This window comes from Hylobates moloch, unplaced genomic scaffold, assembly GCF_009828535.3.
Source record: "Hylobates moloch isolate HMO894 unplaced genomic scaffold, HMol_V3 SCAFFOLD_6, whole genome shotgun sequence".
NCBI lineage: Eukaryota > Metazoa > Chordata > Mammalia > Primates > Hylobatidae > Hylobates > Hylobates moloch.
Genome location: NW_026652281.1, coordinates 148,102,820 through 148,122,907, shown reverse-complemented (window position 1 = coordinate 148,122,907; position 20,088 = coordinate 148,102,820). Strand labels below are relative to the sequence as shown.

The 20,088-nt window shown below is 35.9% G+C and overlaps 1 protein-coding gene across 7 annotated transcripts in view; it reads right to left on the bottom strand.

Moving 5' to 3' along the window:
• RANBP17 (RAN binding protein 17) overlaps positions 1-20,088 on the bottom strand; it is a 447,403-nt gene that overhangs the window by 344,686 nt on the left and 82,629 nt on the right. For all 7 annotated transcript variants that reach the window (XM_032158613.2, XM_058440137.1, XM_058440138.1 and 4 more), the window contains one exon: positions 9,788-9,893. In XM_032158613.2, the coding sequence (XP_032014504.1) occupies positions 9,788-9,893 (106 nt within the window). The remainder of the gene's footprint in view (positions 1-9,787; positions 9,894-20,088) is intronic.

The window sequence follows — 20,088 nt, the reverse complement described above, 5'->3', positions numbered from 1 at the left end:
AAGCATTATCGCCTGAGCTCCGCCTCCCGTCAGATCAGCTGCAGCACTAGAGTCTCACAGGAGTGCAAACCCTACTGTGAACTGTGCATGCGAGGGATCTAGGTTGTGTGCTCTTTATGACAATCTAATGCCTGGTGATCTGAGGTGGAACAGTTTCATCCTGAAACCATCCCCTGCCCTGGTCCATGGAAAAACTGTCTTCCACTAAACCAGTCCCTGGGGACTACTGCTTTATAATGTTTAATGCCATGCAGAAGTTTTTGTTATTGTTTTTCTCATGTAGAAAATTTGTTCAATTTTTTCTTTCATGGATTTTGCATAATAGGAAGGTCTTACCTGAATCAGGTATTTTTGTGATTCTTTTTTTCTACATTTACCTCTATGATACACTGAGATTCATCTTGATTATACAGTGTGAGACAAAGAGCTAACATTATTTTTTAAAGATGCCTACTCAGTTGTTTCAAAACCATTTATTTCCTGTAGAGACTATCTTTTGTTCACCATTATGAAGTATTTATCATATATACTAGGATTCACTTATGCATTCAGAACACTTACTGAACCTTTTATTGTTTTCTACAATCCATCACACTAAATATATCTTGACCAATTATTTTTACCACATTATTAAATAATTTTCCAAAGCACTGTTTTTAATGGTTGCATAAAATTAAGGCTACATCAAAATTTAATCATCTTATTTTGGATAAAAATTCATATTTCTAAGTAAAACATAACTACTTTCTCCTCCTTTACCCTCAATGACTTCTCGAAACAAAACGTCTAGGTCACAGCACACGAAAATTTTTAGAAACTGGCTATGTATTGCCAACATGTTAAGAAAAAATATTTTGACAAGCATTTTTATAGTGATTATTTCCTATATTTATAAATAAAGCTCCTTATTTAAAAGTACCCTTTGCATACCAAATATCTTCAGTACTGCTAAGATTTATGGAGAACTTGTTGAGGAATTAGATCTAAGAATTAGATTATTATGAACAGGTTTTCAGGGTTTTTTCCTAATAGGATGTGTGATATGTTTATCTTCTAATTTTGAGAGGAGGAGTAAAGCTAAATTTTAAAATCTGTGTACTGGTGAATTAGCAGATTACCGGAGTAAGTTTTAGTTAAATAAATAGATATATACATCAAACTTCATCTCTGGAGCCAAGTGATTTGTCAAGTGACTTAAATAAGGTGTATCCTGCTTTTAAATTCTTCATTGCATAGGATCTCCCTTCTCCTACTCAAGTTCTTTGTTGATTTTATGCACTTTCTCTTGTTTACTTTTATTTCCTTTTTATAGCACACATTCCCAAATTCAAAGAAGAGTGGAACAAAAAGTTTGTTGGGGTGCCTTTACAACTCATTTTAAGCTGGTGATCTGCATTTGCCTAAGAGGCAATGACATCCCCACCAGGAGGAGAGTAGGAATGAGTTCCCAGCAGGGTACACGATCCATTTGTCCAGGAAGTTTTAGCAGTTGTACAGGTTCAGCTGCAAGTGTATGAAATCCAAAATAACAATGGCTTAAATAATACAGATGTTTATTTCTCTCTCAAGCAAAAATCCAGGGTAGTTCCCTAAAGCTAGTTGGTGCTCCATGATGCATCAGGGGCTCAGGTTCCTTCCATCTTGTTGTTACACTTGCCTCCACAAGCACTTTGTGGTCTAAGGTAGCTTCTTCAGCTCCACCCATTAGGTCTACATATATTACAAATAACACGTTCATTTACATTCAGAACATAATCACTTTGCCATACCTAGCTGCAAAACAACCTAGAAAATCTAGTCTTTATTCAGAGTGGCCATTTACTCAAGAAAATCAACCACTTTATTATGGGAAGGGAAAGGAAGAAGAGATGAAAGACAATTGACAGTCTCTATACCACAGTGCCTCTGAAGATGTGCTGCCACCTCTAACGAGTGTATAAGACTAATGCCTATATATACCAATATATACAGGTTAAGTATCCCTTTTGTGAAATGCTTCAGACCAGAAGTGTTTCAGATTTTTAATTTTTTTGAAATTTGGAATATTTGCATTATACTTACCATCTGAGCATCTCGAATCCAAAAATCCATAATCTGAAATGCTTCAATGAGCATTTCCTTTAAGCATGACCTTTGAGATTCATGTTGATGCTCAAACTGTTTCAGATTTTGAAGCATTTCAAATTTCAGATTTTTGGATTAGGGATGCTCAGTGTGTATATAATATCCATTCCCAGTTTCAATTTATTGCCCTACATATATTATTCGTTCATCTTAAATTATTTCTGGTAAAAAGCACAGAATAAAAAGATAAATAATATTTTTGATCCAAGTATAAGCATGCCATTTCAAACACAATGAAATGAATTTTGGATAACTGTTCTGAATTTTCCTAGGTATCCAACTAAATAAGCATTTATCCAGTCAACAAATTTGAGGGCCCACTATATGTCAGATATGTGTCAGGCATTCAAAATACAACAAAGTACAAGACCTATATATCCCCAGTCCTCTAGAAATCTATAATCTATCAAGAGGAAGATAAAAGAAGCAGCTGGAATAAAGAATGACAAGTCCTATAACAAATGCTATTTCCTAATATTCTAGGACGGAACAAGGCAAAGCCATAGAGTGTTGCGACAAACAGGAAAGCATGCGTAGCCATCTAAAGGGGCAGGGGGCCAGGTGCAGTGGCTCACGCCTGTAATCCCAGCACTTTGGGAGCCCAAGGCAGGCAGATCCCTTGAGGTCAGGAGTTTGAGACCATCCTGGCCAACATGGTAAAACCCTGTCTCTACTCAAAGCCAGGCGTGGTGGCAGGAGCCTGTATCCCAGCTACTCAGCTGTATAATGTTCAACTGGCTATAATGTAGTGAATGGCAGAAAATGAGGCTAATGGGACAGGCAGGAGCCAGATAATGCACAGTCTGATAAGCCATGTTGTTCATCTTAAAAACAATGAGTCATTGAATAGTTTAAGCAAAGCATTGACATAATCAGATCTGTACTTTAGAAAGATTACTCTGGCTGCAAAAAGGAAGCAAGAAGTCCATTTAAAAACTGTACTACTAATCCAGGTGAAAGATGATAGTAGCTAAACTGGCAGAGGAGATAGGATAGGTAGACTAACTGAGGTAACTAGAAGGTAGAACTGACAGGACTTGATGACTAAAGGAATGCTAGAGAGAAAAAAGGGAAAAGTTAAGGATAACTCTCATGATTCATCAGGCTCGGGAAACTGAGTGTACGATGAAGAGACATGTGAAGAGAGTCAGGGTTAGGTGATGGAAAAGATGAGTTTAATTTTAGTCACTGAATTAGAGGTGCATGTGGGATACAACATCCCAGTGAAACAGCCCAATAGGTTTTTGGAAGTCAGAAGACAAGAATTACTGAAACAAAATAGAATCACTCAGCAATGCTGAGGGCCTAGTTGGGGTTAAAAACAAGTGACAATGGGTCCTATCCACAGAAGTGTGCAATTTCTGTTACTATCACTCAACAAATTAGAGAAAACCCTAAATTCCCTCAGGGTTAAGGTTTTGCTACACAGAGGAGATACAATACAGCAGTAAGCAAAACAAAGCTTATTCCTTCCCTTATTCTAGTAGAATAAACAACATCAAGAGGTAATAAGTACTATTAAGAAAAATAAAGTGGGGTAAGGATGTTATTTTGGATAGGGAGGTCAGAGGAGCCCTCTTTGAAAAAGACATCTGAGTACAGACCTGACTGAAGTGAGGGAGAATAGTTTGCCCTTGAACAACAGGTTTGAACTGTGCGGGTCCACTTACATGCAAATTTTCTTGCGCCTCTGCCATCCCTGAGACAGTAAGACCAACTTTGCCTTCTCAGCATTTAAGCCTACCCAACGTTTAAGATGAGGAGGACGAAGACCTTTATGAAGATCCACTTAATGAACAGAAAATTTTCTCTTCCTTATGATTTTCTCAGTAACATTTTCTTTTCTCTAGCTTCCTTTGTTAGAATACAGTATAAATATAACATAAAAAATATGTTTTAATTGACATTTATGTTATCAATAAGGTTTGCAGTCAGCAGTAGGCTATTAGTAGTTAAATTTGGGGGGAGTCTAAAGTTATAGGCAGATTTTCAACTGTGTGGAAGGTTGGTGCCCCTAACTCCCACATTGTTCAAGGGCCAAATGTACTATACAAACATCTGGAAGAAAGTATTCTTAGCAGAAGAAAGAGAAGTGCAAAGGCCCTAAAGTGAAAACACACTGGTAATACTCAAAGGACAGCAAGGAGGCCAGTGTTAAATGGGAAAGGGTAGGAAATGAGGTCAGAAGTAGCACAAGATACTCTGGGCCATCACAAGGGCCTTGAAATTTGTCTCAAGTGTGCTAGGAAGCCACCGGAGGCTTATGAGTAGGAAAAGGGGAGAAATATTATCTGATCAGAAAGCAGTTGAAGTTATTTATATAATAGTAGGGTTTGGGAGAGAGAGGAAAACTTGAGCTAGTTATTAAAGTCTTGATAATGAGGGATGACTGGGAGATGGGTAGGTGAGAACAATGAGAGACAGAGGGTGGCACAGCTAAGCAGAATAGGTCTGAAAGAAGCTAGCACTAGTGGATTACATTTATGCCTAGTGTTCCATTATTGGAACGCTAAGCATGTGGGAGTTATTTATATCTTACTGCTCAAGGTCATCGCCAAGGTCTGATTGCAAAAATTAAAAAAATTGCAACTGCATGCATAAATGAGCTAACAGGACGCATGATAAATAAGACAAAATCCCTGGAGAATCTCTCAAGAGGTTTTCATTTTAGTCATGATGAATGAAACTAAAATGACTATAGATGTCTTTATTTAATTAGAATTATGTGGCCTGAGTGTAAATATATTTATTTGCTATGTTTAAAGTAGCATGTTTCAATCATAATTATAAATCATCACAATGTTAGGAGCTTTTATGACTCTTAAACTTTTCATGCCAAAATAGCACATAAATTTTTGGCAGGAGCTTCATGATCTTCTAATTTGGTAGTGTTCTCCGAGGAGTTGGAATGCTATTATATACAACATATAGAAAGTCACAGTACTGTAGTTCCAATTATTTGGAACATCTTCATATGAAAGTGATTTTTTTGTAATTTTACATAAGACATCATTCTTAATTTAGAATCTCAATATTCTAAAATGCATATTTATTTCCAGACTGTTGTGTAAGTCCTAGAAGATGCCCCATCTTGAATTTGCTTGGCCCTGCTTGCACACCCACCAACCCCACTATCACCTCTCACCTCACCTCTGGCTTCAGCCACTTGTCTTGCAGCCCCAGAAAAGATTCACACAGTTTCTGCAGTTATAAATCTTCCCAGAAAAGAGAGACAAACCACCATTCCTGTTCATAGCTTCAACAGGACCAATTAAAGCTCTGTCTTCCCAGCAGCTCCTCAAAGAGGCCAGGAAACACAACTAAGAAGTGTGGAAAAGTGAAATACCCCAGGAGTAGACATTAACCAGTAAGAAACGAGACACAGAAAGAAGCCAATGGATATACTGCTTGTCCTTACTCCCCCAACCATGAGTTGTTCTGAGACACAAGTGGTTTCGTGTGGCCTCCGGGGAAAATTCCTACAAAAGCAAGCAACCAGTTCTATTTTCTCAGTAATACACCACCTTACATAGTTGGTTCTCCTTATTCATGGTAGTTATGTTCTACAGTCACTGTGAACACTGAATTAGTGAAGAACGACCCATTGCTCCTAGGTAAAATACAGAATTAGGTTCCCACAAGCCTCTGGTGACAACATTTTGGTCAATGGATTACAATCTTGTTTCATGCGTGTTTCTGTTTAGAGAGGCTTTTTCAAATATATTGTTGACTTGTTAACACTGAACTCACAGACTACTGCAGTATTCACAGTACTTCCACTGGTACCCAAACAAAACCAATCTAACCCATGTATGGTACATGACAGCCTTCTTGTATTTAGGAACACTAAATAGCACTTTAACAATACAGCTGGGCTATTTTAAACACTGAAAGCACCAACAAAAAGCACAAAGGTACGACAAATGTGGCTCTAAACAGAATATAAAAAGGACAATTATTTGCAGTACAAGAGCTGAAACAAGGCAGAGTATCGCCTCGTTCAACCTCAGTTGGGAAAGTGCAACACAAAACTCAAATTTTTCCATCCCTGAGCACATGTCTGCAAATGACCACAAAAGCACCATGAGTACTGATTTTGGGGTTAGAAACACATTTTATGAAGTAGGCAAATTCACAAAAAATGGAATCCAGGAATAATGAAGATTGACTGTATTTGTTTTCTCTTATTGTCTCACTTACTTTCCCTTTCCTCTTATTCTTTCTTCTCTAAAAATGTACTCTTCTCCCTAACCTCCACAAAAATATTAGCCCATGAACTTCACCCAAGGCTCTGTTTTCCAGGGAATGCAGGCTAAAACACAAATCTTAGTTCAACATGTTCAATATGTTTGCTGCTTAAATAAAAAACTAATTTTTTTTCTCATTGGCAAATATATACCTACTTTATTTCCTAATACACATTTTCTCACGAGATAGTGGCAGTGTGCGTGTGTGTGGTTTTTTTTTTTTTTTTTTTTTTTGAGACAGAGTCTCGCTCTGTTGCCCAGGCTGGGGCGCAGTGGCACCATCTCGGCTCACTGCAAGCTCCGTCTCCGGGGTTCACGCCATTCTCCCGCCTCAGCCTCCAGAGTAGCTGGGACTACAGGCGCCCACCACCACGCCTGGCTAATTTTTGTATTTTTAGTAGAGACGGGGTTTCATCATGTTAGCCAGGATGGTCTTGATCTCCTGACCTCGTGATCCGCCCGCCTTGGCCTCCCAAAGTGCTGGGATTACAGGCATGAGCCACTGCGCCCAGCCGTGTATTTCCCTACTTGATGATTAAACTTAAAAAAAAAATCAGCTGGGTTTAAAAAAAAATCAGTGGCTCACGCCTGTAATCCCAGCACTTTGGGAGGCCAAGGCAGGCAGATCACCTGAGGTCAAGAGTTCGAGACCAGCCTGACCAACATGGAGAAACCCCATCTCTGCTAAAAATACAAAATTAGCCAGGCGTGGTGGCACATGCCTGTAATCCCAGCTACTCGGGAGATGGAGTAGCAAATCTTTTGCTTGGTTGAAAAGTAACTAAAGCACTTTAAGGAGGCCCCAAACACCTATTATTCATATTTTCAAGTAATTTAATTTGATATAGAAAATAATAAATCTTAGAAAAACTAAAAATATTCATGGTCCATGAAGATTCACATTTTATTGAAGAAATAGTTTAAAGGTTGAAAAGGGAATGGAACAAAATGAAATTTTTTATCCAAAAGTACAACAAATTTATTAAGCACTTAGATATATATTTAATAATAATAATGAAGGAGAATATCACAAGTAGGTATAACAATTTTAAGGTCTTTAATAGGGTAAAAATATATAACAATATACTTCTAAGATCAATGGAAAAGTATGAAAGGCCTGAAAAAAGATGTAATAATTTTGTGTAAGATGTAAGTGGCACTTCAAATCAGTAGAGGGTAGGATTGGCATTAATTGGAAATTTTGGAAAAGATATATGAAACCAAATGTCAAGATATATTAAAAATAAGTATAAAAAGCTATTAATAATACCAAAGACAGCTAGAAGAAAATACAGGTGGATATTTTTATTAATCAGAAGTGGAAAAAAAATCTTTCTAAATATAAGCAGCAGAGAAATACGAAGGAAAAAGTCCATAGATCTGAATACATAATATTTAAGCCAGTAAAGAAGAAATTTCTGAAGTAAAAATACGAAGAAAACATTTTCAAAATGAGGAGTAAAATATTAAGATCTCTGATATATACACAAACACACACACACACACACACACAGGAATTTTAGGTTGTTCCTCAATTTTTTTCTTATTATAAATTACTTTTAGATATACTAAATTATTTTTAGTTATATCTTTATGTAGATTGAAATAATTTCATTAGAGTTCGTTCCTCTACAGAGTTCATTCAGTATATATATATATATATATACACACACACACTGAGCTCTTGCAAATAAGTTAGAAAAGATCATCACAAAAGAAAAGCAGGTAAATAATATAATCAATATAGATAAAAAAATCACAAAGAAAAAATGGCAAAGCTGGGAATGGAAAAGAATGTTTGATACTACTAGTAACCAAATAAATACAAATTGAAATAACACATTTGTTACCTATAAACTGGCAACAATATGAGCCCTACTATCTGGCAGTTCAACCACTAACAAATGTTAACTATCATACAATTTGGGCTCAGCACAGTGGTCCCCAACCTTTTTGGCACCAGGGACCAGTTTCTTGGAAGACAATGTTTCCATGGACGGGGTTTGGGGTGGTGTGGGGTGATGGTCTCAGGATGAAACTGTTCCACCTCAGATCACCAGGCATTAGATTCCCGTAAGTAACATGCAACCTAGATCCCTCACATGCGTAGTTTAGGGTTCACGCTCCTATGAGAATCTATGTCCCTGCTGATCTGACAGGAGGCAGAGCTCAGGCGGTAATCCTTGCTCACCTGCAGCTCACCTCCTGCTATGCAGCCCAGCTCCTAACAGGCTGCGGACCAGTACAGGGGTTGGGGACCCTTGGTTCAGAGGATACATTGGTCCTTTTTCAGAACACCATGTGGTAATGAGTACTGAAAGTCTTTAAAATGCTACATAACCTTTGACCAGCTATTCTGCATTTAGGAACGAACTCTAATGAAATTATTTCAATCTACATAAAGATATAACTAAAAATAATTTAGTATATCTAAAAGCAATTTGTAATAAGAAAAAATTGAGGAACAACCTAAAATTCCAAAAACAAAGAATTTTCTAAATTTAGAAAATTTAATGTCCAGGTAAAATGTTGATATTGCATTTGATTTTAAAAAGTGGTGTTGGGGTGGGTGGGTGGGGTTGGGTGTGGGGGGGTGTGTGTGGGTGTGTATGTGTGTAAAATATATCCCTAATTGCCAGGCACTGTTCTAAGCATTTAAAAAAATAAATTCCTTATAATAGCCCAAAATAAGTTAGGTATTATTATTAGCTCCATCTTTTATTGTTTTGTAATGTTTAAGAAAAGTTGAAAAACACACATGCAGTAAACATATACCGATACACATTAATTAAAAAGACTCAAAGGGACTTTACAAAATAATAGTAGTGGTTATCTCCAAATTAATATATAATTTTTATTTTCATTTGAATGTTTAAGTCTTCAATAAAAACATGTATGACGCTGTTATAAGGAGACTTGTTATTAAAAATAAAATATATGGAAAATCAATTCACTTGTATTATTCATATACAGAAATTTTCCTCAGGTTAGAATAGAAACTTGTAGAGAATAATTCAACTGCTTTTTCCTAAGACTGTGGCCAACAGGTGACAAAACTTGCAATGGGTAACTGACTACCTAATACTTTTACTGGATGTATGTCACCCAATTTTGCCACCTTTCCAATACACACCAACTGTATGTGCTTGCTCAGATCCTAATAAAAAGCAACCTAAATCTTTATCATATTATTTACACAAACATATACAAAATATTTTGAGTCTATCACTTATTAGAGATTTGACTTCTACAAATCATTTAACCTTTGAGCCTTGGTTTTCTCACCAATAAAAAGGGAAATAATATCTTCCTCAAAAGGCCACACATAAAATGTCTTCACTCATGATACTAGTTCAATAACTAATTTTTTAAAAACTATTTAGCAAATTTCAGTGAATTACACAGCTCTTACTTACCGACAGGATAATTCTCCATCCATAGCATCATGCTCATCTGTACTGGTATATGTTAATCTTCCTCCTACAACTGTCCCAACTAAGTATACCAGCCATGCAAGACGTCCTAATATAGCGAAAGAAAGAAAAAATTTAAGAAATATTCATAGAAACGTAGCTTATTTTGGGGGAAATTCCAAAATTAGCACAATGATCTGTTCTTCCAAACAAGTGATAAATTATTGTGAACTCAGTTCTTGATAGAAAGCAGATGGGTTTTAAGTTTATCAAGGCAGTAGAACAGTGAAAATGGCATAGAATTTAGAGCCAAATAAAACTAATTTGAATCCCAGCTCTACTAATTTGCTATGTGATCTTGCATAAGTTACTTATCTCTTTAAGTCTTAGGGTTTTCATTTGTAAAATGGAAAAAACAACGTCTACCATGAAGACATGATTGAAAATAAATTTGAGTACAAAACACTAAACTGTCTAGGACCAGATCTGTTATTCAGTCAGGATGTACTCTTATGATCCAAGGACCAGCATCTTTTCTGAATGGTCAATGTCATGATAATACCAGTGTGATCATTTTAAATATTTCCCCTGCTTGGAACATAATAGATAGTAATAAATCTATTCCTTCTGTATTTTTATGCATGATGTACTAAAAAATCCAGATTTCACATTGTTTGACGGTAGAGTTAACTTCACAGCTGATAGTAGTAGAGGATTAAATAGCTTTAAAGCAGCGGCATAAATGGCAACATCTACAGTTTTCAGAAATCTTACTTTGGGGGGCAGCTGAAATTGACTAATTTAGAAATGGAGGTATTTATTCAATGATTTTTGCTTAAGGTATATTATTTTACATCTCTGGATTCATTGATCTAGGTGATCCTTCAGTACTTTTGAGACCTTTATAGACAATTAACAACATAAAATTATCTTGCTAAAAACAAATTTTATGCTATTCTTGGAGACTGATTTTTCAAAGATGAGAGGGCTATTTCATAAAACTGAAATTGTTTCTGATTAAGAAATCTTTTCAAGTAAAAATGTTTTTTTAAAAGGTATGGAATTGAATAATGAAGAAAAGAGGCTATCTGCTTGTTAGAAGACTCAGAAAGGATAAATAAAAGTTAGAAAAAGAACAAATTATTTCTGTCTTCCCATGGATACTAGCAGTCACTATTATACTACAATTACTCAACAACTCTTTTATAATTTTTGGAGAGACATATCAACCTATTAGGGTGACAAGATTCCTGTAAATTAGAAATCTAACCTGACAAGTATTCACATCCTTTATTCTCTCACAAAACGACAACAAATCAGAACTGACCAATTATGCAGCCTTATACATTAGGAATGTGAAATAGATTAAGTAGGAGAACAAGAACACTAATTTGATCAAGTAATCCATTGAAAAACAGACTCAAGTTTCATGACATACAATTCATGAAAAAGGTAACAGAACAAAAACTTCATGTAGGAAGCTGAAAGTATCCAGAAAGTTACCTTATGAATTTCAGTGTTTTAGGGTCAATATAAAAGTCTATCACAGAAGCTTTACCCTGATGACCCTGCTTTCTCTGTAGGCTCTATCAAGTGGTAGCTGCTTTTTCTTCCACTTCTCATGTATCTTGGGCCTTGAATATGGAGTAGGTGATCTTCATGTTCCTCATTTCTACTTAACATTTTCTCTTTCTTCATTATGAAAGCATTCACCTTTACATCTTACATCACCAACAACACTAACAAATATCCCTTCTTATTGCAATTATCTACTCTCCTGCAGATTATTTCCCCCTGTTTTTTGCAAGTATTGGTTCTTGGCTGTCACTCTTTCCAACAACACTTATATCATAATCACTAGTGATTTCAATATCTACAAAGATGAATCTTACAACTCCACCAATCCTTTGTTCTACTGGGAATCTTCAATCCATGAGCCTATCACTTTTTGAACAGCTTCACTGAAATATAATTCACATACCATACAAGTAACCCACTTAAAGTACATAATTCAATGTTTTTTCATAAATTAACAGGGTTATGCAAGCATCACCACAATCTAATTTTAGAATATTTTCATACTAGCTGTCATTCTGCTTCCTACTCTCATGCCCCTAGCCTCTAAGCAACCACTAAGCTACTTTAAGTCTCATTAGATTTTTCGCATTCTGGGCAATTCATATAAATGGAATCACAGAATAAGTGGGTGTTGTGACTGTCTCCTTTCACTCAGCATAATGTTTTCAAGGATCACCCATGTTTTAGCACGTATCGATACTTACTTTTCTTTATAGCTGAATAACATTCCATTGTTTGTATAGATCTTATTTATTTTTATTAATACATCATATTTGTTCATACTTGTGGGGTACATGTGATACTTTGTTACATGCAAAGAATGTGTAATGATCATGTCAGGGTATTTGGCGTATCTATTGCCTCGAGTATTCACCATTTCTGTGTTGAGAACAATTCAAATCCTGCCTTCTAGCTATTCTGAAATATGGAATACATTGTTAACTATAGTTACCCCACTCTATCAAACATTAGAACTTATACCTTTTATCTAACTGTATGTTTGTACTCATTAACCAACCTCTCTTCATCCTGCCCCACTCCCCAGCCCACCCACCCACCATTCTCAGCTTCTCCTATCTATCATTCTATTCTTTACCTCAATGAAATGAATTTTTTAGGTCCCGCATATGTATGAGAACACATGGTATTTGTCTTTCTGTGCCAGGCTTATTTCACTTAACCTCCAGTTCCATCTATGTTGCTGCAAATGACATGATTTCATTCTTTCTTATGGCCTAATGGTATTCTACTATGTATATATACCACATTATTTTATCCATCCATCAATGGGAATGTAGGTTGATTCCATATCTTTGCTATTGTGAACAGTGCTGCAATAAACATGGAAGTACGGGTATTCTTTTAACATACCTAACTCTTTCCCTTTGGATAAATGGCCAGTATTGGGATTGCCGGACCATATGGTAGTTCTACTTTTCATTTTTGAGAAATCTCCCTATTTTTCCATAATGGCTGTTTTAATTTACATTCCCACCACCAGTGTGTAAGAGTTCCCTTTTATCCACATCTTTGCCAGCTTCTGTTATTTTTTCTGTTTAATAATAATCATTCTGACTGGAGTAAGTTGGCATCTCACTGTGGTTTTGATTTGCATTTCCCTGATAATTAGTGATGTGTTGAGTATTTCTTCATATACCTGTTGGCCATCTGTATGTTCTCCTTTTGAGAAATATCTATTCATGTCATTTGACTGTCATTTATTTGAATTATTTGTTTTTTTGTTTCTGTTTTTTACTGTTATTTGTGATCCTTGCATATTCTATTCCTCCCTGGTCAGACAGTTTGCAAATATTTTCTCCCATTCAACAGGCTCTCTTCACTCTGTTGACTGTTTCCTTTGCTGTGAAGGGGCTTTTTAGCTTAATATAATCCCATTTGTCTATTTTTATCTTTGTTGCCTGTGCTTTTGAGGTCTTAGCCATAAAATATTTGTGTAGATCAATGTCCTGAAGTGTCTCCCCATGTTTTCTTCTAGTAGTTTTATATAAAGTTTCAGGTCTTAAGTCTAATCCATCTAGATTTCATTTTTGTATATGGTAAGAGACAGAAGTCCAGTTTCATTCTTCTGCATCTGGATATACAATTTTCCCAGCACCATTTTATTAAAGAGGGTATCCTTTCCCCAATGTATGTTCTTGACACCTTTGTCAAAAACCAATTGGCTGTAAATGTATGATTTATGGGTTTTCTATTCTGTTCCATTGGTCTATGTGTCTGTTTTTATACCAATACCATGCTATTTTGGTTACTGTGGATATATCACATTTCATTTACCCATTCAGTTGATGGATGCTTGGATTGTTTCCATCTTTTGACTATTACAAATAACGCTGCTATGAACATTTGTATACAAGATTTTATGTGGATATATGTTTTCGTTTCTCTTGAGTATACCTAGAAGTGAAATTGCTGAGTTACATGGCACCTCTACTTTTCACATTTTGAGGAACTGCCAAAATGTTTTCAAAAGCAGCTGTGCCATTTTACATTCCCACCAGCAATGTATGAAGATTAAATTTATCCAAATCTTTGCCAACACTTGTAGTTGTCTTCTTTATTATACCCATCCTAGTTGGTGTGAGGAAGTATTTCATTATAATTTTGATATGCCTTTCCTTAATAACTAAGGATGTTGAGCATCCTTTCATGTGTTTAGCAGTCATTTGTGTGTCCTCTTTGGAGAAATGTCTATTCAAATCCATTGACCATTTTTAAGGGTTGTCTTTTTCATTACTGGGTTGTAATAATTATTTATGTACTCTAGATGCTAATCTCTTATCAGTCATATGACTTGCAAATATTTTCTCCCATTCTGTGGGCTGTACTTTCTTGATGGCATGCTTTGAGGCACAAAATTTGCAACTCTGTTGTATCTAATTTGTCTAATTAGATAAATTTTGGTATATCTAATTTGTCTTCTGTTGTCTGCTTCAGGTGTCATAACTAAGAAATAGTTGCCCAACCCAAAGTCACTTAAGATTTACTCGGTCACCCAGACTGGAGGGTAGTGATGAAATCATAGCTCACTGCAGCCTCTAACTCCCAGACACAAGTAATCCTCCTGAACGGCTGGGATTACAGGCCCACACCAACATACCTACCTAATTTTAAAAGATATTTTGTAGAGATGAGGTCTCACTATGTTGACCAGGCTGTTCCTGAACATCCTGGGCTCAAGTGATCCTCCCACCTTGGCCTCCCAAAGTGCTGGGATTACAGGAATGAGCCACCACACCCAGGTCCTATATGTCTACCTTTATGCTGGTACAAAACGGTCTTGATTACTGTTGTTTTGTAGTAAGTTCTGAAATAAAAAAAAATGAGTCTTCCAATTTCATTATTTTACAAGATTATCTTGGCTATTTTGGGTCCCATGGATTTCCATATGAACTTTAGGACCAGTTTGTCAATCCCTGCAAAAAACCCATGGGATTTTAACGTGGATTGCACTGGATTTGGAGATCAATTTGAAGAGTACTGTCATCTTAACAATATTAAGTCTTCTGATCCATGACCACGAGAAGTCTTTCTGTTTATTTATATCTTTTAATTTCTTTCAACACTGTTACAGTGTCAGTATATAATTCTTACATTTCTTTTTAAAATTTATGCCTAAGTATTTTATCCTTTTTGATACTACTGTAAATGGACTTCCTTTCTTCCTTTCATATTCAATTGCTGATTGTTAAAAAATAGACATACCATTGATTTTATTTATTGATCCCGCATCCTGCAAGTTTGCTGATCTCTTTTATTAGTTTTTGGGAATCTGCCATTTTTTCACTCCTCTTACACTCTTCACATATTCTCTAGCCTATGTACCTAGCTTTAATTCTATGGTCAGTCATTATCATCTCTGCCTTGCATTTACATTTAGCTCCTCTTTTGCTATGATATACTCATCTTACAAAACCGTAACTGTTTATGTCCAATACACCACTACTCTTTGCCAGTACTCACACAGTTTAATATAACTGGGGAAAGATACAACTATGCTGATCAGTCTTATTTGATGTCACCTTCTCAGGCCTTACCAAGATATCCTATCAATTTTCAATACTTAGCATGTCTTCAAATTTCAATACTTAGTCTGTCTTCAAATACTCATCAACAATTCCTTCCATATATGTATATGCCATCAAGAGGTAGAGTTTATTCTTCCAATCTTTGGAAATTTGTAACTGCTTTGACCAACAGAATTTGGTGAAAGTGACACCATCCTAGTACTGTGCCTAAACTTTACAGGAACTGGCAAATTCCTCCAGTCTCTCAGAGAATGTTCACTCTGGGGAAGCCTGCCACCATTTAAGAAGACCATATACCCTGAGACCATTATACTATTAGGAGGCCCAAACTAGCCATCTGGAGAGATTGAACGGAGAGAGAAATGCCCAACTAGATAAGAGTGTATACACTCTAAGGATTCCAGCCCACACACCAGACGGGTGAGTAAAGAAGCATTCAGGCAACTGCAGCCCCAGCTGTCATCTGATTACAATGACTGAAAGATAACCATCTGAGACTTATCAACCCCCAGTACACTGAGAGATAATAACACAATTGTTATCTGATAAGCCATTAAGTTCTGGTAATAGATAACACAACCCCCCACCCCCAGCATTTCCTATCTTCTTTCCTTGCTTCATTATTTTAAATCTTAGCACTTAACATTTTCTAACATATTTTACGTATTTATCTTGTATGTTACCTGTGTATTCCAACAGAATGTAAACTGCATGAAAGCAGGTATTTTTGTCTGTTTTGTTCTCTATTGTATTTCCAGAACCTAAAACAACGCTGGGTATATTGTACATTATCAACAGATATGGGTTACTGAATTAAGAAATCGTTATATAGAAAACATGGCACAAAAAAGGAAAGAAAAGGTTAACATTACCAATTTAATAAATGTATTAAAATGTAGACCCATTATTAATAACGAATGGTAATAATATTTCTATTGCTTAAATAAAAGCAACTTCTCCAATAATACTCAATATAAGATATGATATATTGATCCTCATTATTCATAGATTCCATTATTTGTGAATTTGCCTACTTGATAAAATTTATTTATAATCCCAAAATCAATACTCGCAGTCATCTGCTGATGTGCAAAGTAGTGAAAATCTGTAGTTGTCCAGTACACGTTTCAAGCTCAGAGCAAACAAAGTGAAACTCTACCTTCTTGTTTCAGCTTCGTAATGTAAACAAGTATGCTTTTAATGGTCTATCTACTGCCACATTTTTGTGTTTTTTGTTAGTGACTTCACCGTTTAAGATGATCTAAGTATGATGCTGAGGTGCTATGCAGTGTTCCTAAAGAAAAAAAGCTTGTTATGTGTCTTATATAGAAAACACATGTTAGATAAGCTTTGTTCCGGTATGAAAAATAGTGCTTCTGGCTATGAGTTCAGTGTCAATAAATCGACAATATATATTGAATAAGGTGTCTTTCTACAGAAACATACGTAAAAAAAAAAGGTTATGTGTTGGTTAGCTGATGAAAATGTTGTGGTCAGAGGCCCACAGGAGCAATGGTTCGGTATTTGCTAATTTATTGTTCACAGCGACTTTATATAACGTTAACTACCAAACAATAACAATTAGTAGCATTTCTCAGAATTTTACAGAGGTCGCTATTAACAGACTATGCTCCAATTGTGTGTAGGATATGTTATACACTTCATGTAATGGATGTGAATCTGAAACATTGCAAGCATGACTTTTGGTGAATGCATATGTAATATTTTACCTCTCTATAGGAGTCACTCTTTAAAATCTCCTATTGTAAATTATTTCTCAAAATGAAAAACACTGAAATGTAAATAATTATTTTCCTGTTATGTTTTATCAATTTAGATTTTTAGATACTGGTTTCTTTTTTTTTTTTTTGAGACAGAGTCTCGCTCTGTCACCCAGGCTGGAGTGCAGTGGCGCGATCTCGGCTCACTGCAAGCTCCGCCTCCCGGGTTCACGCCATTCTCCTGCCTCAGCCTCTCCGAGTAGCTGGGACTACAGGCGCCCGCCACCACGCCCGGCTAATTTTTTTTTTTTGTATTTTTAGTAGAGACGGGGTTTCACTGTGGTCTCCATCTCCTGACCTCGTGATCCGCCCGCCTCAGCCTCCCAAAGTGCTGGGATTACAAGCATGAGCCACCGCGCCCGGCCGATACTGGTTTCTTAAAACAAGCTTTATTACTAATAAAAATAATAGCAAACATTTATATAGTAGTTACTCTGCACTAGGCACTGTTCTAAACACTGTATCTATATTCATTTAATGTTACAAGTCCCTATTTAAAAGTGCAGAGCCGTGACTGAAATCTAGGCAACGAATTTCCAAAAGTTCATTCTCAAACTATTATACTTCCTCTCAAGATTGGTAAAAGGGAATACTCCAGCAATACAGTTGTCAATTAGCTAGACAGACCTTCATGATCCAACAGTATCTTATAATGCAACAATCTCTTAAGCGTTTAACACATTATGAGTCCTAACCCTGAAATGTTCTTTAGCTGTCTCCTGAGTCTTAATCACAGATGAGACTGCATATGCTTTCAGGATCATTACCAAGGAGACATTTCACACTTTTTCGATTCCCAAAACAAGACCCATAAAATCAATACTGGTTGATATAGCTGAATTTAAAATAAGCAAGCTTAATTTTTTGGGCTTACCAATAATGTAAACACAGAAATACCTGCCTATTAGCCCTTGATAAAACATGCCTACCTGAAAACTGACAAAGACTTCACCGTGCATGTAATTTTTTATATTTCTCTACTGGAAGATAAATATTTGTTTTAAAAAAAGGGAAGCAGTACCATTTAGCTAATAAGAACACAGCCTAGGTTCAAATCCCGCCTCTAGTACTTATTTACACTAGCTACTTAATCTTACAAGGATAATAATACCTGGCCCATAGAGTTGTGACAAGCACCAACTGGTATTTTGCATGTAAAGTATATGAGTTAGTGCTATAAGTGCTCAGTAAATGTTGGCTAGTGTAACTATTATTAAATTGTCATCCCCTTTTTAACATGGTTCTGTATCATACCTACAAAAAAACATAAGACATAACAATATGTAACATTCATGTTCTTTCTGTGCCTTACTTCAAATGCTGCTCAAGAAAATGAAGTCACACAATAAGAATTTTTAAGTTCTTTCCTCTCTACCAAAGAGGCTTATTACAATTAAAGCTAGTTACGACTAGCCATATACACTTTCTAATGCTGTTAGTAAAACAAACACCCTCCAAACAGGAAAAAAAAAAAATTCCAAGTAAAAGACATTTCAGAAAAACATCTGCTGTAAGTATCTACTTTGTATCATGTTCTGTGGTAGGGATATAACGAAATACGCAAATGTATGCGAAAGGGTGGGGCAGGGTAGAGAGAGACTCCATGCTCAGGGAACTAAGCCTAGTGAGAGACAGGTCAGATAGAGGAAAAAATCAGTAATTTTTGCAGTGCAGTATGATGAGCACCATTGTTTAAAAACAGAATGACTAAAGCATCTAAATATAAAATGTGAATTTCTCAAAATTTAAATTTGTACTAATTTCTGTGACCTTGGAATTAAACTTATTAGATCAAAGAATGCTATGCAAAGATAGCATGTGATTAATTATGAGCATTTTCTTCTAAAATTACAGTAAATTTTGAAAGGAAGTTTACTTAGAGAAAAATAGAGTACATATTTACTCTGTTTTAGAAAGCAATCGTTTCTATTGTATGAGAAATGAAAAGCAGATATTTCTTAAACCTTAAAAATCGAGCAAGTACTGAATGAGTTAGAATTAATGTTAGAGATGAACAGTGAAATATAAAGACATTATTATTGGCTGGTTGCAGTGGCTCACGCCTGTAATCCCAGCACTTTCGGAGGCCGAGACAGGCACATCACTTCAGGTCATGGGCTCGAGACCAGCCTGGCCAACATGGAAAAACCCTGTCTCTACCAAAAAATATCAAACTTAGCTGGGCGTGGTGGCATGTGCCTGTAATCTCAGCTACTCAGGAGGCTGAGGTGGGAGAATAGCTTGAACCTGGGAGGCAAAGGTTGCAGTGAGCCTAAGTGACAGTGAGACCCTGTCTTAAAAAAAAGATGCTATTATTAAGCTGTCAAATATAATTTTGATATTTAGATGAAAGAGAAACAGTATTTCTCATAAACGTTAAACTATTTCCTAACCCTGAACAATTTTAGACTCACAGTGTTCGCAACAGGAAATGTTAAGAAGTTACTTTCGGAAATTAGCGACTAACAGAAAGAAAAATGCTATATGGTCTCACTCATATGCAGAATCTTAAAAAAGGTAGAAGACATAGGAACAGAGTGTAAAATGGTGGTTACTAGAGGTAAGGAAAGGGAGGAAATTAGAAATTAGGTCAAATGGTACAAACTTGCAGTTGTACAGGAGGACAAAGTCTACCAATGTACAGCATGAGACCATAGTTAGTAATACTTTATTTGCTAAAAGATTAGATTTTAAGTGCTCTTACCACAAAAATTTTAAAAATGGTAACTATGGACGGTGATAGGATAATTTGGCTGACTGTAGTAGTCATTTCACTATGTATTTATCAAAACATCATGCTGTACACCTTAAATATATACAAAAAATGTTATTTTGGTAACATAATTACATTCACAAAATTTAAAGAACCATGTAAATACACATATCTAAATTGCATTTA